The 27,493-nt window shown below is 38.5% G+C and overlaps 2 protein-coding genes across 5 annotated transcripts; both read left to right on the forward strand.

Annotated features, from left to right (window-relative positions):
* Nucleotides 1–10,031: 10,031 nt before the first annotated feature.
* Nucleotides 10,032–11,451, forward strand: LOC149173346 (uncharacterized). The gene is made up of 4 exons (XM_089424572.1): nucleotides 10,032–10,329; nucleotides 10,462–10,493; nucleotides 10,621–11,132; nucleotides 11,273–11,451. The coding sequence occupies exons 1-3, from the start codon at nucleotides 10,101–10,103 to the stop codon at nucleotides 10,666–10,668; spliced, it is 309 nt and encodes a 102-aa protein (XP_089280698.1). The 5' UTR covers nucleotides 10,032–10,100; the 3' UTR covers nucleotides 10,669–11,132; nucleotides 11,273–11,451.
* On the forward strand, nucleotides 11,355–20,693 carry LOC149173347 (uncharacterized). Of its 4 annotated transcripts, none has more exons than XM_089424571.1 (5): nucleotides 11,355–12,425; nucleotides 12,695–15,529; nucleotides 16,287–18,680; nucleotides 18,894–19,378; nucleotides 20,136–20,693. In XM_089424571.1, the coding sequence occupies exons 3-5, from the start codon at nucleotides 17,921–17,923 to the stop codon at nucleotides 20,238–20,240; spliced, it is 1,350 nt and encodes a 449-aa protein (XP_089280697.1). In that variant the 5' UTR covers nucleotides 11,355–12,425; nucleotides 12,695–15,529; nucleotides 16,287–17,920; the 3' UTR covers nucleotides 20,241–20,693. The 4 variants fall into 4 exon arrangements, with proteins under 4 accessions (XP_089280697.1, XP_089280695.1, XP_089280694.1 ...); XM_089424569.1 differs by having other exon boundaries at nucleotides 16,287–16,370; nucleotides 16,551–19,378; XM_089424568.1 differs by having other exon boundaries at nucleotides 16,287–19,378.
* The last annotated feature ends 6,800 nt before the right edge of the window (nucleotides 20,694–27,493 follow it).

A 27,493-nucleotide genomic window follows, 5' to 3' on the forward strand; every position in this document is an offset into this window, starting at 1 on the left:
AAGGATGGGACGTGGAGACTCTGTATTGACTATCGGGCGCTGAACAAGATCACTGTCCGTAATAGGTACCCGATCCCACGGATTGATGACCTCCTGTACCAACTAAAGGGGGCGAAATATTTCAGCAAGATCGATCTGAAGTCAGGATATCACCAAGTACCAATCGAACCCTTTGATGTGTGGAAGACTGCCTTCAAATCCAAGGAGGGCCTTTTCGAATGGTTGGTTATGCCTTTCAGATTGACGAATGCTCCTGCAACCTTCATGAGGCTTATGGATGACATCTTGCGGCCATTCACCAACTCCTTTGTAGTAGTATACTTGGATGACATTCTGATCTTCAGCCAGAGTTGGGAAGAACACCTCCACCACATCCGACAGGTTCTCCAAACACTGCGACAACACAAGCTATGTGCCAATTTGGAGAAATGCACTTTTGGCATGACCCAGGTTCAGTATCTGGGATACATCATTGATGAACAGGGGGTGCATGTCGATCCAGCCAAGATCCAAGTCATTCGGGATTGGCCATCTCCAACCACTCTAACAGAGCTCCGCAGCTTTCTAGGTCTTGCCAACTTCTACCGCAGGTTCGTGTTGGGGTTTTCTCATATTACTTGGCCCTTGAGTCAAGTCACCAAGGGAGGGGCGAGAGCAAAATTCTTTTGGTCTGAATCTCAACAGAAGGCATTCATGGAGTTGAAGGATCGCCTCTGCACGGCACCAGTGCTCGCGTTACCAGATTTACAACAACCATTTGAGGTCGAGACAGATGCCTCTGACTATGCTATTGGGGCAGTCCTTACTCAACATGGACATCCAGTGGCATATCACAGTGAAACACTTTCAGACACAGTCTGGAAGTACCCCACTTATGATAAAGAGATGTATTCCATTGTACAGGCTTACCGACAATGGAAGCATTACATTTTGGGGAAGGAAACGGTCATCCACACAGACCACCGACCCTTGCAGTTCATACAGACCCAAGGGAAATTGCAGAATAATCGCCATCAGAAGTGGTCTACATACCTGCAACAGTTCCACTTGAATATCAAGTATAAGAAGGGCAGCACCAATAATGTTGCAGATTGCCTCAATCGACCACCGATCATGGCGTTAACCACCGTGCTCAACTCTTGTGGGCACGAGACTTCTGATTGGCCACTTCTCTACAAAAGCGACCCAGAATTCGGCCACACATACCAGACACTCTTGGAGGGTCGGCATGTGCCAGATTTTCACCTCCAAGATGCCCTGTTATGCCACCTGGGTCACCTTTGTGTTCCTTCAAGCGAGCGTGCCAAGATGATTTGGGAAGCACACTACAGTCGGGCTGCTGGGCATTTCGGGGTCGAGAAAACAATGGTAGTACTGCAAAATTATTTCTATTGGCCGAATCTTCGACAGGATGTTGGGAAGTACATCAGATCATGTATTGCCTGTGCCATTACCAAACCGACCATCAAGAAGCACGGCCTCTATACCCCGTTGCCTACCCCTAGTCGACCTTGGGAATCCATCTCCATGGATTACATGTCAGGCCTTCCTTCCACTAAGCATGGAAATGACTGTGTTTTTGTGGTCGTCGACAGGCTCTCGAAGATGGCCATTATGGCGGCCTGCAAGAAGAATATCACAATAGAAGCCACTGCTAAACTCTTCTGTGAACGAGTGTGGGTGCACTTTGGGATCCCACAGTCTATCATCTCAGATCGGGACAGTCGGTTTCTCAGCACATTTTGGTCCAGTCTTTGGTCAATGCTGGACACCAAACTCACGAAGTCCACAGCCTTCCATCCTCAAACTGATGGCCAGACAGAGGTTGTCAATAGGATGATTGTGCACATTCTGCGCATGTATAACTCAAAGCATCCACGCACATGGGACGAGAGCCTCCCCTATGTTCAACATAGCTACAACCGAGCTCTTCACAACTCCACTGGCAATAGCCCTTTTCAGGTGGGTTTGGGATTCCAGCCACTATGCCCCATTGATGTGGCCATACCACTTGCAGCTACTCACATAAATTCAGCTCATGTCCAGTCCGAAACAGATAAGGCCACCAGCTTCATTGAGCACATCCAACATATTCGCCAGCAAGTCCATGACATTCTGGAGAAATCAAATGCCAAGTACAAGCAGCGACATGATCAACATCGGGTGCCACACAAGTTTCAGGTGGGCGACAAAGTCTGGTTGCATTTGCAAAAGGAACGCCTTACTGGAGCCTATCGGAAACTGAGACCACTCCGATATGGTCCTTACACCATTACTAAGGCTATGGGAGACAATGCATTTGAGCTCAGCATTCCCCCATTCCTTGGCCTGCACCCAGTGTTCAATGTGGACCGCCTTCGGCCATACTTTCCACCATTGCTAGACACATCCCACATTGCAGAACAGCTCACAACCACAGAATTAAATCCAGATTGCATGGAACAAGCTGCAACTAATCGGATCATGGACACACAGATCAAGAACACTCGCCAACAGAATATCCAACTGTATCGAGTTGTCAAAGCAGGCCAACTCCTTCAGTAGGGCAAGTGGCTCACCAGGGAACAAGTTCAGCAAAAGTTTCCTCATCTCATGGAGGAACTCAACGCAATGGGGACCATTGCTTCCTAAGGGGGGAGGAATGATCCAGGTGGATATTGGTGGCCACCTGCCAAGTCCACCTGGACCCCCACCATTGTGTCTCTCAGCATTTTCAGTTTCCTTAATTGTAGCACAACTTACTATTTTTAGCAGTTTTTCGGGTCCTGAACTTCCAGAGCCGTTTTGAGGCCCTAAACGACGTTTTTTGGGAAATCTGGGGCAACATGGGCAAGTGGCAGTGCTCGGATAGATCTTTCTAACCAGCTATTGTACGCGTCAAATGGAGATCGTATGCCAAAGTTACGACCCTCAGAAGTTGGTGTACCAATTTACCCAAACGGGGCCCACAGTTTGGCGTTTCATCTTCTAGGGTTAGGTTTTGGAATGTTGAGGGTTTTCCATTGTTTCTCAACAATAAATAGGCCTTTGAGCCTCATTGTAACACAGTTCAGAGGCATGTAGCCACCACATCTCTTCTCAGAGATAAGCTACCATCGCCCTAGCTGGTTTATTTCCATTTCTGGTTGTAAGCATATTTCAGTATTTTCCATTAATGAAATGAAGTATTATTTCCGCTGCATCTTTTGTGTATATGGTTATCTCTGTAATTTGTTGCGTTCCTGTTTAAATTCGGATCAAAGACTTAGGTAGAAAAATAAGTGAGTAATATTTTGAACCTGAAGACAACCACCATTCAGTGTCCAACACCAATATTTCTAAGACTTCATATTCTTGTCATGTAATTCATAGGAACAAATGGTTGGGTTGCACTTCAATTCAAAGATGTTTCCTTGTGAGAGGATAAATTACGTGAAAGTTGTTTAGAGGTTGTCATCATGATGTGTAGCTTATATTATAAATGAAAACTTGATACTGGATATTTAAGTGAACACAATATTCTTTATCATGATGGTCATTTGTATTATTGATGTTTCTCGTCTGTAGACCTTGATCATCCACACGCATTAGAATTTTTACGTGAGGACTGCCGTCATGTCTCTAATTTCTTTGAGACAATTAGAGTAGTAGTTGTGGTTTTTTGCGACCCTTTTTATTTTATGGTTTATCCATCTATCATGGATGAAGATATCAATGATTATATTGAAAAGATGCAATTGAAAATGTAGAATAGGGGTATGCATTCCTCTACATCTGATGAAATTCCCAAAGTTATTTTTGTTTAGTCCTTCATCTTGAGAAAAAATAGATCAGGTACAATATTTTGAAAAGGATATAGGTCGGATTACTAGTGGAAATAATACTAAAAATATATACTATTAGTACTCTAGCAACTGTGAGTGGGAAATTGACATATTTGAAGGGTCTCAAGGCTCAGTTGAGGGACATTCCTGAATACTTGAATCTAATAGCTGATGGAAGGCTTCCACTTAACCATGAAATTATATACAATCTCTATAGATACCTGGATCTAGTAGTTGATGGAAGGCTTCCACTTAACCATGAAATTATATACAAACTTCAGTATGTATTCAATATATTGCCCAAATTTAATGTTAATGAGTTGGTGAAGGCTTTTACTATTGGAAATAATACTGAGAGGGGGGGGGGGGGGGGTGAATCAGTATTAGCAAGTCAATAATTTTTCATTTCCATAATCAGATTCATATACGCTACTTCAGTTAATGGAACTCGCGTGTATACGCGACTGTGTTTAAAGCAAATAGTGTATATTCTGCAAACTTATAATTCAGTTAGTTCATCATATGTTGATCTTTAATCAATGTATCAGAACCATATAAACAGTAACCAGGTGTAGTAAAAACAGAACAGACAATCACACACAAGGACACAAGATATAAGGTGGAAACCCAATGTGGGTGAAAACCACCTGCTATAATCGTCTCTATCTTATTTTAAATTAGAAACTTCTTTTACAATTTTGTACTGGTGCAGACTTATACCAGTACACAGGGTTCTACCTGCAGAAGGCTACAACTTTCTCTCATTCTCCAGCTTCTCCTAGAAGGGAGCTACAACCCCCTAGCTCTTGTACTAGCTTGATATGTTTACTAGTACGTAGGTGCTGGCCTACAGAAGGCTACAACCTTCTCTTTTCTTCCAGGGACCATGTTTCATAAATGTTCAAACTGGATCCATCAATAACATCATTCAAACATCAAATATGTCTGCATCAACCAATCTCCTTTTCACCAATCACAACTGAATCAATCAATCACTTATCAGAATGTTGTAACTAGAATACAACGACTAGAACATAGTAACCAGAACCCAAGCCAAAACCCAGAACACTGCAACAACAAACAGAAGCAACTTAAAACATATTTTATGAGATATATGCTACTTCCATGTGTCAAATCTGTGTGTATACGCACTTTTCTCAAGGCGAACCTGCGTACAGATCTGCAAATCAAATTTAAGATGTATATATTGTTTTGATATGTAGAACCAGCGTGTATACACGTCTTTTCTAAAGTGAACCTCCATACAAATCTATAAAATATGCTTTAAACTTGACAACAATTCCAGACTTCAGTTATACCCATATCATCATATTTATAGACTACAACATGCGCTAGTTATTCAGATAAAAGATCAAAACCACACAAAGATACTTCACTTCAAGCATTAAGATCTTGACCCATCATTGGATCTTATCCTCCATCAAGCACTAAGGTTCATCCTTGGTTCAGATCCAGGTATGCACCATAACCCAATAACCTGTATACTAGATCTTGCTCTTCATTAGATACTCAATACTTGAGTGCCTTTGCCTAATGATTTTCTCCCCCTTTTATAGTCTTAGGCCTTACTCAATACCATGGACCAAAACCACTTAGGACCAATACCTTAGACTAAATACATGGGGTCAACACTTCAGACCAGATACCTTGGACCAATACCATGGATCAAAATACCATGGACCACATACCATGGACCACATACCATGGACCAAAACTTAGTCTTCCAACATGTACGCACCTTTCCTTCCGTGAAAGTGCATGTGTGTGCTATACGTGCCTTTTGGTCTGCGAACCTGCGTGTACACAAGGCTTCGTCAATGGGGAACCTGCATATACCTCCATTTCTTCATTCTGTGAGTCTGAACTATGATTTTTCATCTGAGTGAGTTGCCATCAAGGACAACACCTGTGTCATAGAGCCAAATCTGTGTCATAATGCCAACAATCCCCCCCTTTGGACTTGATGGAAACCCCAAGTCACTCTCCCCCTTTGTCATCAAGGGAAAAGGGTTATGCTCCCCCTGAGTTCATGTTGAATTCTCTGATATGCTGAAGTGTGTTGATTGAGCTCCATGCTCCCCCTGAATATAAGCAAGGTCTGCAAAAATATGTTCTAAAAGAAGAACATGACTCTACACATACATCATAAATGACCTTCCCATCACCAATGACTCATACATACATCCATCTCCCAAGCAGGTGTGGATATACCAAGTTTGACTCATCCACTCAACCAAGTGGGAATATACCAATTGTTTATACATGTCAAAACAAGAACATTACATCATCCATCCCATGCATAGTGGGGTAACAAAATAGGTCGTTTCATGACCTTTACATTAAAAGATATACATGACATATATAACAGAGACCAAAAATTTGAAACAAGACCATGATAGTCATCAGCAACTATCATCAGTAGCATCTATCAATCAGCAACCATGTTCTCCCCCTGAATCTGTTCCACCTGAATCAAAAACAACTGTGAATTTGTACCAAGATATTCTAAGATAATGGCAACAATGCATTATTAGAAGTATATGCTCCCCCTGAACCTGCGCTAGATGATCACTGTCAGACCCATATCAGACTCCTTTCATCCTGAGTCTGGTCCACTGTTTTTCCTTCAAACCAACATATACGTGACTGTATCCACAGAAACCAGTGTATGTATGTGACTATGCTTCATGAAACTTGCGTATAACCACCTTTCTATGAAACAGAGTAGGATGATGCATCAACTACTCCCAACTTCTATCTGAGATATTTAAATGTCTCTCTGGGCAGTGGTTTGGTGAATATATCAGCAACCTATTCTTTGGAGGGAACATACTCCAATTTGACCTTTTGTTCAAGCACTTGTTCACGTAGAAAATGATATTTGATGGGTATGTGCTTGATCTTGGAATGCATGACTGGATTCTTTGAAATGTTGATGGCACTTGTATTATCACAGAGAATGGAGATGGGTGGAGTACATGTAATCTGAATGTCTTGCAATGTTTGCATCATCCAAAGGAGTTGTGTGCAGCAAGATGCAACAGCCACATATTCTGCTTCAACTGTAGTTAATGCAATTGAACTTTGTTTCTTGCTGAACCAAGACACTAATCTGGAACCCATATAGAATGCACCACCACTTGTGATTTTTTTGTCATCAATGCTTCCTGCCCAATCTGCATCTGTATATGCATGAAGTGTAAGATTTGTATTTCTAGGATACCATAAACCAAAATTCTGTGTCCCTTGAAGATATTTGAAAATCCTTTTGACTACCTGAAGGTGTGATTCTTTTGGATTTGCTTGGAATCTTCCAACTATTCCTACTGCATGCATGATGTCTGGTCGGTAACCTGTTAGATAAAGCAGATTGCCAATCATGGATCTATAAGTTGGTTGATGTACTGCTGTTGATTCATCATTTAAGCTGAGACTACATCCTGTTACCATTGGGGTACATACTGGTTTAGAATCTTCCATGCCATACTTTTTAAAGGTCTGCTTGAGATATTTGGTTTGTGACAGAAAAATACCATCTTTATTTGGTTGAATTTGTAGATCAAGAAAATATGTAAGCTCACCGAGCAGGGACATTTCAAATTCTTGCTGCATTACTGAAGAAAAATTCGGACTCATGGATTCTTCATTGCTATCGAAAATAATATCATCAACATACACAACAAGTATTAGCAATTTATTATTGTCAATATTTGTATATAGATTGCTATCAGCTAATCCTTTTGAAAAACCTTGTTGGCTGGAGTATTATGCAGAGAAGTTCACATGATGGAACGACACATGATGGAGACTGTGGTATTATATATGTTGCAGGGATGTTTGCAATATATAGACTGGTTGAAGTTATGGATCAAGAAGATGGAGGACATACCGGTGGATTATTGGTATGGACATCTTGGTGACAAATGGTTACTTTGGTGTAAAGGGATTGTCAAAGACGACAATGACTTTTGGTGGAGGAGGATGTGAGAACCTCAAGCTGTAGGTGAGTTTGGGCAAGGGCGCACGGCGAGGAAGTGCAGGCGAGCAAAATGAAACAGATAGCGAACGAAGGAAATGCGAAATGGTTAAGTGTTGAAGCGGTTGGTTTATAGTGTGAGGCGGTCCCAGGTGGGGGCGCCCAGCCAACTGGCCGACGTGTTAAGTAGTTAAAACATGGGCTGAACGAAGCGTCGGTTAGGCGAGCCGATGCAACCTTTCATGGCAACGATGGGTATAAGTAAGGTGGCATTGGAGAGCCATCAATCATCCAATGAACAAGGTATAGGCATCCAAGCGTGGAGAGCAGAAGTGCGAAGTTTGGAGATCTGAAAAAGGTGTGGTGCAGGCGAACGAGGGTCGAAGCACCTACATCGAAATAAGAAGTGCGAGCCAAGGTGCAGTTGAACGAGTCAGGGCACGAGTGGACGCACACGGGCAGGTTGCTAAACAAGTCGAGGGCGCAGCAGGGCATTCATGCGAGAGGTTGTTTGAGGGCGTGGCAGGGCGTTCATGCGAGAGGTTGTTTGAGGGCGCGGCAGGGCGTTTGGGCGAATGACGAGTCGGGCGAAGGAGCAACAGGGCGTCCGGCTGAATGGACGGTTGGAACGCTGGGCGAGGGTGTAGTAGGGTGTCCAAGTGAACGACGGGTGAGGGTACGGTAGGGCATCCGAGCAAATGTCGGGCGAAGACGTGGTAGAGCATTCGTTCGAGGGAGTTCATTCAAGAAATTGTTCGAAGGCGCGGCAGGGCGTCTGGCTGAACGACAAGTCAAACGAAACGTGCGACGGGCGTTCGAGTGAATGACACATTCAAGCAGAAACATGCGACAGTGAACGGTGAACGGTGAATGAAGGGTGAGTTGGTGAAACAAGCCCAGGTCGAAGGGCGAGTTGGTGAAATGCGCCCGGGTCGAACGAAACGAAGAAGCGTGCGATGGTTGAAGGCGTTGGGAAACAGGTGAGCCGTGCACAAGGCAAACGAGTTGAACGACAGTTCAGGAAACTTTTCCCAGGGTCGGGTAAGGCTACACGACAGGTGCAAAAAGTGAATTTGTGTAAGTGTAAAAGTGAAATTTGGGGTTTCCCTTGGATGTAAACTTGTATGTAATTCTGAATATTAACATTATTGATACGGGAAAACTCATATTGCAGGGAGTTGCCCCTCCCATGATAATCTATTGTGCACTTGAATGGTAATGATGTTAATATGATAAATGATATATGAATGTTTCCGTTGTGTTTAAAGATGAATATGATTAGCTGTTGAAAAATAAACTAAGTATCGAAAGTAGGCATAGTCCACGATCGTTAGTATTGTTAAAAAGAAAAGGGTTGGTGGTGCCACACCTCCTATAGTGTGGTTGGAAGTGTACCGCCAGTGTAGGGGTGTGACACATAATGTCTCATCCTTAAACTAAATCCCTTTTTTTCTTTGTTTTGTGTGTTAATTTCTTATTATTTTATACTAACTCCCTTTCTTTCTTTCTTTTATGTTTTAAAGTAAAAATACACAAAATGTTGCCGACCAAAAAAGCACAAAAATTTATATAAAAATATAATTCGTCGGTTATAAAATTTCCTACCCTAAACACAATTCAAAGATCACCCTAACCTAAACACAATCCATCTTTGCTAATTTCCTCGTTTTGATTTATTTAGTTCGCTAGTTTTGATTTAATTTTCATTGCTACTAGATTTCGATATTTTTATTGGTTAATTTTTTTGTTAAATGACGAAAAAATATAGGTTGAGTTGTTGAGATATGGTAATAAATGCACATGTTATAACCCAAACAATAGTTAGACTCTTTCAAAATCCAATATCTCAAAACCCATCACAGTGACCGACTTGGGTTGCTACCGATTGCGGAATGGTGGAATTAAATATAAGTTGGTAGATCTCATTAATTACATCGAAGAGTTGGAGCCTGCCAGAGCGTGAGAGGACAAATGTGAGAGAATATGGGTAAATAGGTGACTAAATATAAAGACGTTTCTGAAAAAAAATTAAATAGTGAAAAAAACGTTCTAGAACTTTCAAAACACATCATGTGAAACGGCCATGTAAAATTATTAAACGTATTTTACGGTCAAAATGCCTTCTGACGGGCATTTTTCCCGTCAAATAAGTCAGTTACCTTTCGCGCGGTACGAAGAAGTCCATAGTCACGCCGTAAGGCGTTCCCTCTGAGACAAACTCCCTAAAATTCCACCGTGTACAATCCTGGGCCATTGATTCTGTGTTAGACGATTGGGGTGTTTTACACCATTAGTTTAATATGCCATATCTCAAATTTCACCGTATTTCTCGAAGCTTCCAGAAAACATATGAAGAAAACCATGCTCCGCTGGAGTCTGGTCTCACTTCTTTCAAAATCTCACCATATTTCTCAAACCTTCGAAAAAAAACATACGAAGAAAACCATGCTCCGTTAGGGTTTTTTCTTGCTTCTTTCTGTGGTCTTATTGTAAGTTGTGGTGCTCTTCCATTGCTCGCCAAGGTTACAGGTAAATATTTTTTATCTAAAAACATTCCTGGAAAACTTCAGAGGATTTCTTCTATTCGCTGCTAGAAATTTTGCAACTGGTTATTTTTTTTTTAACATCTGATACCCTTATCTTTCTATGTTATCTATGCAGCTATTTGGTCTAGTTCCTGTTGGCTTCTACAGGTATTTACATCAAATCTCTTACCAGTTTTTGTTGCATTAGGTTCTTAGACAAGGGTCATTTTTCAGTTTCTAACTTTTACCTTCCATTTTGTTGTCCATTGGTTCGTGATACCTTGGGTTCTTACAGGACGATCCTCCATGGTTAGCCAATATTAAAGGTAATTTGTTTTTCTAAAAGCTCTGTTGGGGTTTGGTCTGGCTTCTTTCAAAATCTCATCGTATTTCTCGAACCTTCCAAAAAACATACGAAGAAAACCATGCTTCGCTAGGGTTTGTTCTTACTTATTTCTATGGGCTTCTTGTAATTTGTGGTGCTCTTCCATTGCTTGCCAAGATTACAGGTAAATATTTTTTATCTAAAAACATTCCTGGAAAACTTCAGAGGATTTCTTCTATTTGCTGCTAGGAATTTTGCAACTGGTTTTTTTTTTTTAAATCTGATAACCCTATCTTTCTATGTTATCTATGCATCTATTGCGGTCTAGTTCCTGTTGGCTTCTACAGGTATTTACTTGCATTAGGTTCCTAGACAAGGGTCATTTTTCAGTTTCTAACTTTTACCTTCCATTCTGCTGTCCACTGGTTCGTGATACCTTGGGTTATTACGGGACGATCCTCCATGGTTCGCCAATATTAAAGGTAATTTGTTTTTCTAAAATATTTCCTTGAAATCTACAGATGACTACATAGAATCCTCACCATCCTCTGAACGCTCAAGGCATGTCTAAGGGATCCAAAAGGTGAACTTATAATCACATGGAAATTTCTGTCAATTGCAGGATGCAGAGCAGGATCACATGGAGTGGGAGCATATGGTGGTTCATTTCGTCCAGGTGATCAAACATGGGATGGGAGTTCTGTAGCTATGGGTGCAGAGCCTAACCAGGTGGTCCCCATCATAAATTGCAGTAAGTCATCGATACTCTGTAAAACAAAGCGAATTGACATTGTGCGGGAATCCTCAACCCTTCGACCAGTAGAAGGTGCATGCTAGGGAAATTTGACCCTCCAATATTCTAACCCTAGTGGCTTCCACTAAATGTTAAGGGGACGTGACCGACTCTGCTTATGTGCTGGAGTGAAGAACATAGAGAGGAACCATCGTTTGAAGAACCAGTGAGAGGACGTTGTGGTTCAATCGCTCTAGTAATCGAGGACACGTGATGGGATTTCTGAAAAGGAGTTCATCAGATTCCATTTCTGTGAACATCCTTTGTTCATTAATGGTATATATAACGATTACCTCTATTCATTGTATGTATATATAATAATTATTTTTATTCATGAAAGTACATGTTTTCTTATCTCTATTATCCCTATTTAGGAAAATATATGTTCTTCAATTTTGTATATCGGTGATACTTGTTTCATTCAAACTGAGTGTAGCAGAGAATAATGCCAATACAAAGCAAGACATAAAGTGTGGTGGGTTATTGAGTTGGGCTTAGCCCAGCAGAGTAGAATGTTGCTACAGGGAAGAGCATCTTGGGTAGTGGGTTGATTTAGCATTGCACCTGGTTGATTTGTCCTTTCTCATTTTTCATTTCTGCTTTTTCTTTCTTTTGTGGATGCTAAATAGCAATGTCCAGCGTTATTTCCCTCTTCTTGCTTGTAGTCTTTTCGTGGGTTTTGGGTTTTATTTTTTGGGTTTTTGTTTTTTACTGTTTAGATATTGGTATTTTTTGTTTTTCACAGTTTTGTTTTGGGTTTTTTCTTCTCTCTGGGAGATGAGACGATATGTTGGCTTGGCTACACCCTATAGCTGTGGTTGATGTACTTCCCACATGTTGTGCAACAGTTAAAAGAGGTATGCACTGTTTCTTTGGAGGTTTTTTTGGGTGTGTGTGCAGGGGTCGAAAGATTGCAGAGGAGCTCTAGTGAAGACTTCAGACTATGTTGCTAACATTCAACTTTGGAAGATAATCACTGCATGTATTTCGCATATACTTTATATTTTTGGATATTCTTTATACTTGACTCTACTTTAGTTGCTAAAGAATTTATGTTGTAAAGATTACAATAGCTAAATGAAATAAATCGAGTAAAACCATCTATTCCACTAGCTAGCTACATCATTCTTAACCAAATCCTAAGTGGCTTTCCCTCACTATTTACCAAATTTTAAATCGACTTTCGCCTTTACATGATTATTTCTCTCAAAAAGTTAAGGCTTCATTTTTATTTTTCATGAAAACGTGCAGGGAAATGGTGAGCATGTTCCCTTGGCGGATTGATAGTTGGCCGTCTTCAAGCTCATACTGTTGCTTAGCTACCATGGTATTGATCCAGTAAGTCTATTGACATTCAGCACCAACCTACTTCGATTCTGTTACTTACCTAATTCCGGAGGCAAGGACCCAGATAAGTTAGAAAATGGAATATGTAAAGCCTCCATCTTTGACAAGTTACTAAGCTGCCACAGATTCTCGCTTGCGTAAGAATTGTGCTCGGTCGTCATATCCCTGAGCTCTGCTGGGATTGAACCAGTGATCTCATTGAAGGAGGAGCACAATTGCGAAAGATAATACTGCAAATTCATTTCAACGACATTGCGTGTCCTATGAAATTAGACAAAAATGGAGACTTGATGGGATCTACTTTTGAGATTATCAACGTAGCTAGTACACACATCCACAATAGTGGTTACTGGTCAAACCGAACCAGCTTATCGGTCACCCCTCCAGAAATTACAGCCACCATCAGTGACTATCAATATCATATAAAGCCAAAATTGTCTGATATTATATGGCCCGGTGAAAGTGAAACTACGGCGCGGGATTGGGCCCGTGGAAAGGAACTTGCTATTGGTTTGCCTAGAAAGACAGGCTACTAAGAATTTGTAAAAGTGAATGGTAGCAACCCGATGAAAGGATTTTGTGTTGATGCATTTATTGTTGTAGTGAAATTGCTGCCCTATTTTTGGTACACATTTAAACCTTGTGGAACAGGGAATTCTGCACCCAATCACGATGTTTTTAACGTGTAAAATGCAATGGGTTACCACACTGCCATATTGTTTCATGCAGGTTTTCTTTCTCTACGATGTTCTTGAAGCATGGTGACTAATATTTCTGCTCTTTTTTTATCCTCAGGGATTTTAGCTTCCCTCTCAAAACATTGGTTTTCTTTACATTTGATGGTATTGATGCGCTTAAAATGCATGATTCTGATGAAGACTTTGAGAGAATGATGAAGCTTCACTACGTAGGCAGTAAATGAAAGGTATTTGTGGAAATAAATTTAGGTGCCCATGTTGTTGCAAGTGTCCTAAATAAGTTGTGTTAAGAAGTTTGTGAAAAAAAATTAAATATGATACAAATATTCATAGTGTTTCATACTTTGGAAAATGAGAGTAATTTGGATTTTATGTTTCTGTTTCTTTCATAAGATTAAATTCTGGTGCTAAATGGTTCTTGTCAGGGAGCTTTCTGTACATATATTTTTGCAACTCTGTTTTTATTTTTCCATCATTTCATATATAAGAGAACTTCAACATGTGTTTTATTTATTGTTTTTTAGAACAAAATGGATTTAAAGAAATTATATAGTTTTTCAAAAATGAATAGGGAAGATGTTCTCTATGCATAGCTGGAAAGCGTCTTCTTGGATACAAGGTCAAATACAGTTATGCATGGTCTCATTTAGCCATTCCAGCCTTGCTAAAAGTTCTTTGCCCATACCCCCACCTGGATTAAATGAATCTTTGTAGAATAACGAGGCACATTACGGGCATGAAGTTGATTACGTCCATGGCCACTTTCGGGATGGCAGCGGGGCAGACTACGGTCACAATGAGGTAGATCACAATTATGAGCCTTCAGCCCTGTCCTCTGAAACCGAAGGCCAAGAGGATGCAGATAGATTTGATGGTTTATTTTCTCCATCGCAAGAGTATACCGAGGTGCCACGCTCATTTGATATCAGCTTCTCATGGCCAGAAGAAATCGATGTTGGAACAGAAGGATTTGATATAATATATGGTAAAGAAAAAAAAGTTGCTGCAGAATACCAACAGGTGATGGAAGTCTTAGTTGATGCAGAGAATACCCAAGTTCTTGAATCTGTCATTCTAGACAGTGTACATGATATAGAAAACTTACCAGTAGATGCAGAAAAAAATGTTAATAGTTCTGAGGACTGTATTCCTGAATTGGTATCATTTATGGACTTTGGTGCAGATGTATCTCATGAATCTGAGTCTCATTTTGGTAATAGTGGTTCACATGACTTTGTTTTCTCCTCATCTAAAACAGAAACTAACAGTGAAATACAGAGTTTTGAGAGCCTTTTCATTCAAGATCCAGAGGAACTGAGCACATCATCAGGTGGAGGTGATTACTATATTCCTGCAATGGCCAGTCAGTCCAAGACACTAAATTTTGAGAGCCAAAATGAATTTGAATTCAGACATAATGAATCTGTCATGTCTCTAGTGGAAAAGAGTAGTAAGGACTCGGGAGGGGGGATCAGACATATCAGTTGTTCATGATCTCGGAGATTCTAGTACTCCAGCAAAATCACTGAAATATATCTTGCTTTTTGGAACTATAGGTGCGTCTATTTTTGCAGTTGCGATGCTTGCTACATATTTGGTCAGTGTGTATAGAAAGAGAGTCAAATGTACAAGTCCTAAGAGAGCCCAAGAACATGATCAGAACACTGTAGCAGAGAAAAATGGTCCTACAGAAGATGGTCATTCCATACCGAGGAGGGAGATACTATATCCCCAGAGAAATCACTTTTCTTCAATGCAGATGACTATGCCCTGCGAAAATAACTTCGAGCCGAGGGATTCCTATGTGCCGAAGGTGGAACTTCTTAATGAGTATTTGCCATCAAAGGTGGTAAACACTTCAGAAAGAAAACTCAATACCTGGATTTTATCAAGTACCCAAGAAAATTCATTTCACACCCCAGAGAGGAAGGTTAGGAGAAGCAACACATACTCAGAAACAGAGCAAGGAAGTATGGCTACTCAAGAGATGTCTATGGATGATTCTCCATCTTATGGGAGCTTCACAACTCTGATGAAAGAGGTATTCTACTTTTAATCCCAACATCAAACTTGTTAAGCTTTTCCTTTGTTTTTTCTACCTTTGTGTTTTGGTTTTGAAATAATATTCCAACCTTTGCAAGGCATTTTCTTGCTTATCAATTGCCATTGAATATCAAGTAAAAGTGGAATTTGGTTTCTTCATTTCGAGGTTGGTAAAATAGTTGTCTAGGAGCAGGGGAATTTGGTTTCTTCCATCCTACCAATCTTCCTTATATATCTTGTCAGACTTTTTCAGTGTTGTGCGAGCCATTTGATGTACAGATGTTGTTCATGTGCTTATTTCAGTCTCAATTCTCTTTTCACTGCACCTTGTTTCCTTTGCATTTCAAGTAAAAATGGAATTTGGTTTCTTCATTACAAGGTTGGTAAAATAGTTCTCTAGGAGCCGGGGATGCTCTTCTTCCATTCTACCAATCTTTCTTATATATCTTATCAGATTTTTTCAGTGTTGTGTGAGCAATTTTATGTAAAGATGTTGTTCATGTTCTTATTTCAGTGTCAAATCTCTTTTCACTGCACCTTGTTTCCATTTTATTTCTAGGATATCTATTCTTCCCTTGAAAATTTTCTTCTGGGTAGTCCTCAATTCATTCCATAAATATGTAAAAACAAACCAGCATGTAGGAAATATTTGAATGAGTTATAGATAGTGATCCAATTTCATACTTGTCTGATTGTGTATCTCCAAAATTTGGTTTCAGAGATACCTTTTTATGAGTTGTTTGTCTACAATGTAGGGTTCAAGTGAAGAGCAGATGAAAGTGACACCTGTAAGAAGATCAAACCGACTTCGTAACCAAAAGAAGTCTCCATTATCAGTTGTACGAACGATCTCTAAATGAATATCCTGCATCATGTTCTTCCTTAGAGCTACCTGATTTGAGCACAGGGAAAAGCACGAATGACATAAAGAATTTTTTCTCCAAATGACTTTTGCCTTTACATGATTATTTCTCTCAAAAGGTTAAGGCTTCATTTTTTTTTTTCATGAAAATGTGCAGGGAAATGGTGAGCATGTTCCCTTGGCGGATTGATAGTTGGCCGTCTTCAAGCTCATACTGTTGCTTAGCTACCATGGTATTGATCCAGTAAGTCTATTGACATTCAGCACCAACCTACTTCGATTCTGTTACTTACCTAATTCCGGAGGCAAGGACCCATATAAGTTAGAAAATGGAATATGTAAAGCCTCCATCTTTGACAAGTTACTGAGCTGCCACAGATTCCCGCTTGCGTAAGAATTGTGCCCGGTCATCATATCCCTGAGCTCTGCTGGGATTGAACCAGTGATCTCATTGAAGGAGGAGCACAATTGCGAAAGATAATACTGCAAATTCATTTCAACGACATTGCGTGTCCTATGAAATTAGACAAAAATGGAGACTTGATGGGATCTACTTTTGAGATTATCAATGTAGCTAGTACACACATCCACAACAGTGGTTACTGGTCAAACCAAACCAACTTATCGGTCACCCCTCCAGAAATTACAACCACCATCAATGACTATCAATATCATATAAAGCCAAAATTGTCTGATATTATATGGCCCGGTGAAAGTGAAACTACGGCGCGGGATTGGGCCCATGGAAAGGAACTTGCTATTGGTTTGCCTAGAAAGACAGGCTACTAAGAATTTGTAAAAGTGAATGGTAGCAACCCGATGAAAGGATTTTGTGTTGATGCATTTATTGTTGTAGTGAAATTGCTGCCCTATTTTTGGTACACATTTAAACCTTGTGGAACAGGGAATTCTGCACCCAATAACGATGTTTTTAACGTGTAAAATGCAATGGGTTACCACACTGCCATATTGTTTCATCCAGGTTTTCTTTCTCTACGATGTTCTTGAAGCATGGTGACTAATATTTCTGCTCTTTTTTTATCCTCAGGGGTTTTAGCTGCCCTCTCAAAACATTGGTTTTCTTTACATTTGATGGTATTGATGCGCTTAAAATGCATGATTCTGATGAAGACTTTGAGAGAATGATGAAGCTTCACTACGTAGGCAGTAAATGAAAGGTATTTGTGGAAATAAATTTAGGTGTCCATGTTGTTGCAAGTGTCCTAAATAAGTTGTGTTAAGAAGTTTGTGAAAAAAAATTAAATATGATACAAATATTCATAGTGTTTCATACTTTGGAAAATGAGAGTAATTTGGATTTTATGTTTCTGTTTCTTTCATAAGATTAAATTCTGGTGCTAAATGGTTCTTGTCAGGGAGCTTTCTGTACATATATTTTTGCAACTCTGTTTTTATTTTTCCATCATTTCATATATGAGAGAACTTCAACATGTGTTTTATTTATTGTTTTTTAGAACAAAATGGATTTAAAGAAATTATATAGTTTTTCAAAAATGAATAGGGAAGATGTTCTCTATGCATAGCTGGAAAGCGTCTTCTTGGATACAGGGTCAAATGCAGTTATGCATGGTCTCATTTAGCCATGCCAGCCTTGCTAAAAGTTCTTTGCCCATACTCCCATCTGGATTAAATGAATCTGTGCAGAGTAACGAGGCACATTACGGGCATGAAGTTGATTACGTCCATGGCCACTTTCGGGATGGCAGCGGGGCAGACTACGGTCACAATGAGGCAGATCACAATTATGAGCCTTCAGCCTTGTCCTCTGAAACCGAAGGCCAAGAGGATGCAGATAGATTTGATGGTTTATTTTCTCCATCGCAAGAGTATACCGAGGTGCCACGCTCATTTGAGATTGGCTTCTCATGGCCAGAAGAAATCGATGTTGGAACAGAAGGATTTGATATAATATATGGTAAAGAACAAAAAGTTGCTGCAGAATACCAGCAGGTGATGGAAGTCTCAGTTGATGCAGAGAATACCCAAGTTCTTGAATCTGTCATTCTAGACAGTGTACATGATATAGAAAACTTACCAGTAGATGCAGAAAAAAATGTTAATAGTTCTGAGGACAGTATTCCTGAATTGGTATCAATTATGGACTTTGGTGTAGATGTATCTCATGAATCTGAGTCTCATTTTGGTAATAGTGGTTCACATGACTTTGTTTTCTCCTCATCTGAAACAGAAACTAACAGTGAAATACAGAGTTTTGAGAGCCTTTTCATTCAAGATCCAGAGGAACTGAGCACATCATCAGGTGGAGGTGATTACTATATTCCTGCAATGGCCAGTCAGTCCAAGACACTAAATTTTGAGAGCCAAAATGAATTTGAATTCAGACATAATGAATCTGTCATGTCTCTAGTGGAAAAGAGTAGTAGGGAGGGGGGATCAGACATATCAGTTGTTCATGATCTCGGAGATTCTAGTACTCCAGCAAAATCACTGAAATATATCTTGCTTTTTGGAACTATAGGTGCATCTATTTTTGCAGTTGCGATGCTTGCTACATATTTGGTCAGTGTGTATAGAAAGAGTGCCAAATGTACAAGTCCTAAGAGAGCCCAAGAACATGATCAGAACACTGTAGCAGAGAAAAATGGTCCTACAGAAGATGGTCATTCCATACCGAGAAGGGAGATACTATATCCCCAGAGAAATCACTTTTCTTCAATGCAGATGACTGTGCCCTGCGAAAATAACTTCGAGCCGAGGGATTCCTATGTGCCGAAGGTGGAACTTCTTAATGAGTATTTGCCATCAAAGGTGGTAAACACTTCAGAAAGAAAACTCAATACCTGGCTTTTATCAAGTACCCAAGAAAATTCATTTCACACCCCAGAGAGGAAGGTTAGGAGAAGCAACACATACTCGGAAACAGAGCAAGGAAGTATGGCTACTCAAGAGATGTCTATGGATGATTCTCCATCTTATGGGAGCTTCACAACTCTGATGAAAGAGGTATTCTACTTTTAATCCCAACATCAAACTTGTTAAGCTTTTCCTTTGTTTTTTCTACCTTTGTGTTTTGGTTTTGAAATAATATTCCAACCTTTGCAAGGCATTTTCTTGCTTATCAATTGCCATTGAATATCAAGTAAAAGTGGAATTTGGTTTCTTCATTTCGAGGTTGGTAAAATAGTTGTCTAGGAGCAGGGGAATTTGGTTTCTTCCATCCTACCAATCTTCCTTATATATCTTGTCAGACTTTTTCAGTGTTGTGCGAGCCATTTGATGTACAGATGTTGTTCATGTGCTTATTTCAGTCTCAATTCTCTTTTCACTGCACCTTGTTTCCTTTGCATTTCAAGTAAAAATGGAATTTGGTTTCTTCATTACAAGGTTGGTAAAATAGTTCTCTAGGAGCCGGGGATGCTCTTCTTCCATTCTACCAATCTTTCTTATATATCTTATCAGATTTTTTCTGTGTTGTGTGAGCAATTTTATGTAAAGATGTTGTTCATGTTCTTATTTCAGTGTCAAATCTCTTTTCACTGCACCTTGTTTCCATTTTATTTCTAGGATATCTATTCTTCCCTTGAAAATTTTCTTCTAGGTAGTCCTCAATTCATTCCATAAATATGTAAAAACAAACCAGCATGTAGGAAATATTTGAATGAGTTATAGATAGTGATCCAATTTCATACTTGTCTGATTGTGTATCTCCAAAATTTGGTTTCAAAGATACCTTTTTATGAGTTGTTTGTCTACAATGTAGGGTTCAAGTGAAGAGCAGATGAAAGTGACACCTGTAAGAAGATCAAACCGACTTCGTAACCAAAAGAAGTCTCCATTATCAGTTGTACGAACGATCTCTAAATGAATATCCTGCATCATGTTCTTCCTTAGAGCTACCTGATTTGAGCACAGGGAAAAGCACGAATGACATAAAGAATTTTTTCTCCAAATGACTTTTGCCTTTACATGATTATTTCTCTCAAAAGGTTAAGGCTTCATTTTTATTTTTCATGAAAACGTGCAAGGAAATGGTGAGCATGTTCCCTTGGCGGATTGATAGTTGGCCATGTTCAAGCTCATACTGTTGCTTAGCTACCATGGTATTGATCCAGTAAGTCTGTTGATGTTCAACACCAACCTACTTCGATTTTGTTACTTACCTAATTCTGGAGGCAAGGACCCAGATAAGTTAGCAAATGGAATATGTAAAGCCTCCATCTTTGACAAGTTACTAAGCTGCCATAGATGGGTAAGAATTGTGTCCAGTTATCATATCCCTGAGCTCTGATGGGATTGAACCAGTGATCTCATTGAAGGAGGAGCACAATTTCGAAAGATAATACTGCAAATTCATTTCAACGACATTGCGTGTCCTATGAAATTAGACAAAAATGGAGACTTGATGGGATCTACTTTTGAGATTATCAACGTAGTTAGTACACACATCCACAACAGTGGTTACTGGTCAAACCGAACCAGCTTATCGGTCACCCCTCTAGAAATTACAGCCACCATCAGTGACTATCAATATCATATAAAGCCAAAATTGTCTGATATTATATGGCCTGGTGAAAGTGAAACTACGGTGCGGGATTGGGCCCGTGGAAAGGAACTTGCTATTGGTTTGCCTAGAAAGACAGGCTACTAAGAATTTGTAAAAGTGAATGGTAGCAACCCGATAAAAGGATTTTGTGTTGATGCGTTTATTGTTGTAGTGAAATTGCTGCCCTATTTTTGGTACACATTTAAACCTTGTGGAAAAGAGAATTCTGCACCCAATCACGATGTTTTTAACGTGTGAAATGCAATGGGTTACCACACTGCCATATTGTTTCATGCAGGTTCTCTTTCTCTACGATGTTCTTGAAGCATGGTGACTAATATTTCTGCTCTTTTTTTATCCTCAGGGATTTTAGCTTCCCTCTCATAACATTGGTTTTCTTTGCATTTGATGGTATTGATGCGCTTAAAATGCATGATTCTGATGAAGACTTTGAGAGAATGATGAAGCTTCACTACGTAGGCAGTAAATGAGAGGTATTTGTGGAAATAAATTTAGGTGCCCATGTTGTTGCAAGTGTCCTAAATAAGTTGTGTTAAGAATTTTGTGAAAAAAAATTAAATATGATACAAATATTCCCCGGATGTGGGTGACACAGGTGTCATAAATGATATACAGGCCAACTGTTAAATGTGGGTACCGCCTGCTGCAGAGCAGCGGGGCTCCCCAGAACCTTACCTCATGTAAAACTGAACAACAACATTACGATGGATATGGCAGTATCTGGGCATTTATGGTGTGCTCTGTTCGAAGCATGGCAAGGAATGTTATATTCAAGGCATCCCGGCTCATCCCTCTCATGGTTAGTATTCAATCCTCTTGCTCTGAGTTCTGGCTTTCGAAGGTTTCGAGTGGGGAGAAGATCTCCGTTTACAGAGGCGAGCTCTGCAGGACTCAAGCTCGTTTCAGGGGTAAGCGGTTCTCACCTCCTTCTCAGACCCTCTCAGTTTGTATTTCCTGTTCTCTGGCTCAATCCTTCCGACTCTCAATTGCCTTCTTTGCTTGTTCTGTTGATTCTGTGGCCCTCCCTACGCTCCTCATTATGGTCCGCCAAAGTGGCAGGAATCGACCCAGAGGGCGTCATGGTAATGGCTCTCGACCTACAGCTAGCAGTTCTGAGAACCCTGAACAATATCCCGTTAATCTACCTCCCTCTCATGCGAATGTGCATTCTCCTAGCGCTGCTCGTAGGCCAATCCCGAATAGTGCTTTCCAAACCACCCATTTTAAATTCCAAAGCGATCTCAATAGGCCTCTGATTTCTGCCCATATCACCATCATCCTCTCGGAAGAAGAAAACTAGATCCATCCTCTGGCTTGCATAGCTCCGGAGCCCTCTTAGAGCAGCAAGAAAAATTTGACAGTGGGAAGCCAGGAGAAAGATTTGGTTGATCAACCAGGTCAAACTGACAGTCCAAGAATCATTCCGCCTCATACAGATATTCTCCCTGCTGAAGGGGATGGAATTCTGAATGATACTAATCACCCCATGTTAATCCCAGAGGATGATAAGGCCGACAATGACGATCTGTGTTTGGGTAGCTCATGTCTAGCAGAAGAGAAGACTCCTGGCGGGGATATGGAAGCTTAAGGCCACCTGGGTCTGTTTTGTCTCAGTTTTGTTTTTTGGCTGTCAAGCAGATGAACGCATCCAGGTTTCTTTGAATATAGTCATGATTCATTTCCATCATCTTGACGCTTTTGGTCATTTCCAGGGCAGTGGCAACGTTTCTACAGTCAGACTCGCTATGGATATTAGCTCTCTTGTACTCATGCACAGTCTTCTGATCTACTGGTCCTTCTCTGAAATGTATTTCTGTCATGTAGTTTTTTGTAGCATATATGCCTAGAATCCTTCCATTCTGGGGCAAACTTGTTGTGTAGAGAGCCCTCATGAATTCTTTTCTGAGGCCTCGAATACTTGTAAAAATATTTTTACTTTAAGTTAATAGATCTTAGTCTTTGCAGAGAAAAAAAAAATATGATACAAATATTCATAGTGTTTCATACTTTGGAAAATGAGAGTAATTTGGATTTTATGTTTTTGTTTCTTTCATAAGATTAAATTCTGGTGCTAAATGGTTCTTGTTAGGGAGCTTTCTGTATGTATATTTTTGCAACTCTGTTTTTGTTTTTCCATCATTTCATATATAAGAGAACTTCAACATGTGTTTTATTTATTGTGTTTTTAGAACAAAATGGATTTAAAGAAATTATATAGTTTTTCAAAAATGAATAGGGAAGATGTTCTCTATGCATAGCTGGAAAGCGTCTTCTTGGATACAGGGTTAGAACAAATGAAAATATAAGGCCAGTGCATTTTTAGGTTACACAAAATGTTTTCAAGGTTGGAGTTGATCACATTAATTTGTAATACTTGTTTACAGTTTGCCAGAAAATCTAAATGAGCAAGTTGGTTATAAATTTTATTTTATAGTAAAAGGATGGTGGCTTGAAATTATGCTCGACAATAAACAATAATTAAAAAAAAAATCATTGTTATATTAAACATTTTCATAGATTATATTTTTTTATCATTCCCTAAAATATAAAACAATTATTCTTTAATTATTTCTTAAAATATAAAACAATAATATATAAAAAAAAATGGTGGTCAAAAATTGTGTTAATGTTTTTTAATCTTTGTTATATGAAACTTTTCCATAGATTATAATATTGTTTGATCATTCATTATAATATGAAAGAAAAATATGTGATTTTTCATAATATTACATATTCATAAATTTTGTGAGATGAATAAAAAAACCAATTGATCTATTATTTAAATTATGATATTAAACTGTGGCTCTTTACTGGTTTAAAAAATTAAATCCTAAATTTAAAAAAATAATTTTTTATTTGTATATTTTAATGTTTAATTTTTAAGAAACTAATTTATTTGTATTTTATTTAAATTAATATAAAATTTAAGTTTATTAATACTGATAATTACATTAATAATATTAATTCCTTGAGCCCCAAAAACGAACTCGATGAAACCAATTTTGCTAAATTCGTCCTTCACATATGGGATATGAAAACCTTCATCTTAGATCTCTCGGATTTATAGCAAAATTGGCAATGTGAAAATATAAGGCTGGGGCATTTTTAGGTTACACAAAATGCTTTTAAGGTTGGAGTTGATCACATTAATTTGTAATACTAGTTGGTTATAAATTTTACTTTATAGTAAAAGGGTGGTGGCTTAAAATTATGCTAGACAATAATTAAAAAATAATAATCATTGTTTTTTTTTCAGAAGAAAAAGAAGCGGAATTCTATTATATTGGTATATCTGAATTACATAACAGAAAGTCTAGAGTTGATTCAACAACTCAGAATGTAGAAATAACCTTCATAGTGCAGTAATAAAACTAAATCCATGGAGACTGTAGTCATGGGAATTCTGGAAATAAGGTAGTACGAAAGTAGGGCAATACTTACATAACAGAAAGAGCTTGAGCGATAGAGTAAATAAAAAAACTGGGGAATGGTACATACCAGAGCCAGATGTATGGAAGAGAGAGTTATGTACCCGGAAGATCGAAATCCTGAATATGGTACCTTAGTTCCCCCACTGCAATTGTCATTTCCCATTTACCAACTTGTGATTGAAGTCCTTTCTTTGATAGTTCATCTGCCTATGTATGTTGGGACCTGTTCACATGTTTTATTGCAAAATCCTTTCTTGATGACCATAGGGATTCTATTCTGTTCATCCATCCAGACAGATAGTGATTTTCTATGGAAAGCTTGGCATTAACATGATGTATAATGATTTTGGAATCGCCATAGATATGCAACGACTCAATATTTAAGAAGATATTGATTTGAAGAAGCCCTGTTAGTGCCATAGCTTCCGCCTTGTTGTTTGATCCTTCACCCCCATTCCAATATATGGCAATATGCTGATCCTCCTTTGTGACAATGTAGACTCCACAAGTACATATTCCATTTTGAGCAGCCCCATCAAAATAAGCTCTAGGAATGTCCGTCGGACAAGGAGAATAAGAATGTTCCTTAGTCTTAGCTTTCTTCTGCTGTGAGCTGTAAGGAGAAATAGAGTGGTACTGAGAGATGATGTTTTCAAAGACAGATTTATAACTATCCTTGTCGTTTTGAAATAGAGACTTGTTCCTCCATTTCCAGATAGACCATAAAGCAATTAAAGGAACAAGCCGCCAGCTCTCTTTCTGATTACTCCACCAGATAAGTGCATCTTTTATAGAAGGATGTGATATATTTGTGAAACCAAAGTAAGTGGCCAGGTCCCTCCATAGCTCCTGGGAGTGAACACATTTTAGGAAAATGTGAAGATTGTTTTCTCCCTCCGCTTTGCAGATTAAGCAAATAGTCGGACCATGCCAATTCCTCTTTTGTAGGTTGTCCCATGTTAGATTTTCATTATGAAAAACTAGCCAAGCAAATATGATAATCTTATATGGAGTGCCAGATTTCCAAAAGGAAATGGGGAAAATGATTGCAGGAAGAGAAATATGAGTTTTTAGAAGTGTTAAATAAATATCTTTCACATAGACATTCAGCTTACCCTTGGCCCCCTTCCAGATAAGATAATCTTCCGATTCAGATTTACATATACCCCTATTCCGCATTGACCAGATTAGCTGATTCCACTGTTGAGCAAGAAGACCATTTAGGCCTAGTGCAGAGGCATTTTTCCATATGGGAAAGGGACCCTGCCACATATCAATGACCTGCCCCCAGAAGAAGATACCATTACAATGGAGAAACTAAAGTAGTTGTTGATATAGATTATATTTTTTTTATCATTCCTTAAAATATAAATCAACTATTCTTTAATTATTTCTTAAAATATAAAACAATAATATATAAAAAGATGGTGGTCAAAAATTGTGTTAATGTTTTTTAATCTTTGTTATATGAAACGTTTTCATAGATTATAATATTGTTTGATGATCCATTATAATGTGAAAGAAAAATATGTGATTTTTCATAATATTACATATTCATAAATTTTGTGAGATGAATAAAAAAATCAATTGATCTATTATTTAAATTATGATATTAAATTATGGCTCTTTACTGGTTTAAAAAATTAAATCCTAAATTTATTAATATAATTTTTTATTTATTTAAATTAATATTAAATTTAAGTTTATTAATACTTATAATTACATTAATAATATTAATAATGATATTAATATAAATATCAAAATTTGATAATTAATAACAAAGGCCCAAGAAATATATTTTTTTAATATTTTAATATTTAATTTCTAGAAACTAATTTATTTGTATTTCATTTAAATTAATATTATATTTAAGTTTATTAATACTTATAATTACATTAATAATAATATGAATATAAATATCAAAATTTGATAATTAATAACAAAGGCCAAAGAATTTTTTTTTGTGGTGAATTATAATGGGAATGTGGTTGTTCGACCTCATGGTTATGAAACTCTTAGTTTTGAAGAAATCAATGTGATGAAGCTCATCAAGAAGGTTGTTGGTTCCAAATACTCTCTTGACAACAAAAAATAAATAACCATGGCCACCCGATTGAGTAGCATAAGCATAATTGAGAGCACAGACTTTCAAAAGCTGATAAAGCTTGCATTTGGAATAATAATTAATCTAATAATTCTTGCAAGTCTTCTACACCTACTTCCAATATGTTGAATGAGACTCTACCCTAAAATTGAGCTATACTTAGTTAATTTAGTTATATTTCCACTCATTTCTCCATTGTGAGATGTCAGCTATACTTATTTAATTTAGTTATATTTCCACTCATTTCTCCATTGTGAGATGTCAGCTATACTTATTTAATTTAGTTATATTTCCACTCATTTCTCCATTCCAGTACTATGCCCCTTCCTTCGACTGCCCCTTCCTTCCACTACTTCAAATCTTCTTCTAGGGCTAGTTTGGCTATTCAGACAGCCTCTAGCTGCTCAGAAGATTGATCTGTAATTTTCCTACTCTTCTCCAGATCCTTCGACTACTTCAAATCTTCTTCTAGGGCTACTTTGGCTATTCAGACAACCTCTAGCTACTCAGAAGATTGATCTGTAATTTTCCTACTCTTATGTAATTTTCCTACTCTTCTCGAGATCTGAATTCACCGCATTTAACATCTGCAAGGCTTCCTATTCCTTGATATTAACATGCTCCACCTAGGCAAGGACCTTTTCTATTCTTTTACTTGCATGTTCTTTGGCCTCTTATTCTTTCTTGTATAGCAAATCATACCCTTCTTTTGTAATTGACACAAAATTGTCATCTGATTTCTTAGATGAAGCTCATTTTCTTTGTCTAGAAGAGGATCTTTGACAATAGAAATTTTCATATTAGCACTTTGTGCATCTTCTTTTGCTGCAACGATCTCAGTTTTAACTTCTTCAAGGGAATCTAATAATTTAGTTGCATTTTCTTTGGCTATGTTAACCTCAACTTCAGTGCATTAGACAACTTCAACTCAATATCCTTGACATTGGTCAATTCTTCAACAAGTGAACCTCTTCATTAGTCTTACTTGCCATTGCAAATGCTTATTTGGCTTTAGATTC

The sequence above is a fragment of the Pinus tabuliformis genome, chromosome 4_2 (assembly GCF_031772625.1).
Source record: "Pinus tabuliformis cultivar Carrire ecotype Pingquan chromosome 4_2, CPIR1, whole genome shotgun sequence".
In the NCBI taxonomy this organism is placed as follows: domain Eukaryota; kingdom Viridiplantae; phylum Streptophyta; class Pinopsida; order Pinales; family Pinaceae; genus Pinus; species Pinus tabuliformis.

Bases quoted from the DNA above. Each gene is read 5' to 3' on its own strand.
- LOC149173346 (XM_089424572.1), top strand. From the start codon at position 10,101: ATGCCATATCTCAAATTTCACCGTATTTCTCGAAGCTTCCAGAAAACA. The intron at 10,330-10,461 runs GTAAATATTTTT...TTATCTATGCAG, and splicing joins ATTGCTCGCCAAGGTTACAG to CTATTTGGTCTAGTTCCTGT. The intron at 10,494-10,620 runs GTATTTACATCA...GGGTTCTTACAG, and splicing joins GTTCCTGTTGGCTTCTACAG to GACGATCCTCCATGGTTAGC.
- LOC149173347 (XM_089424568.1), top strand. From the start codon at position 17,921: ATGTTCTCTATGCATAGCTGGAAAGCGTCTTCTTGGATACAGGGTCAA. The intron at 19,379-20,135 runs GTATTCTACTTT...TCTACAATGTAG, and splicing joins TCACAACTCTGATGAAAGAG to GGTTCAAGTGAAGAGCAGAT.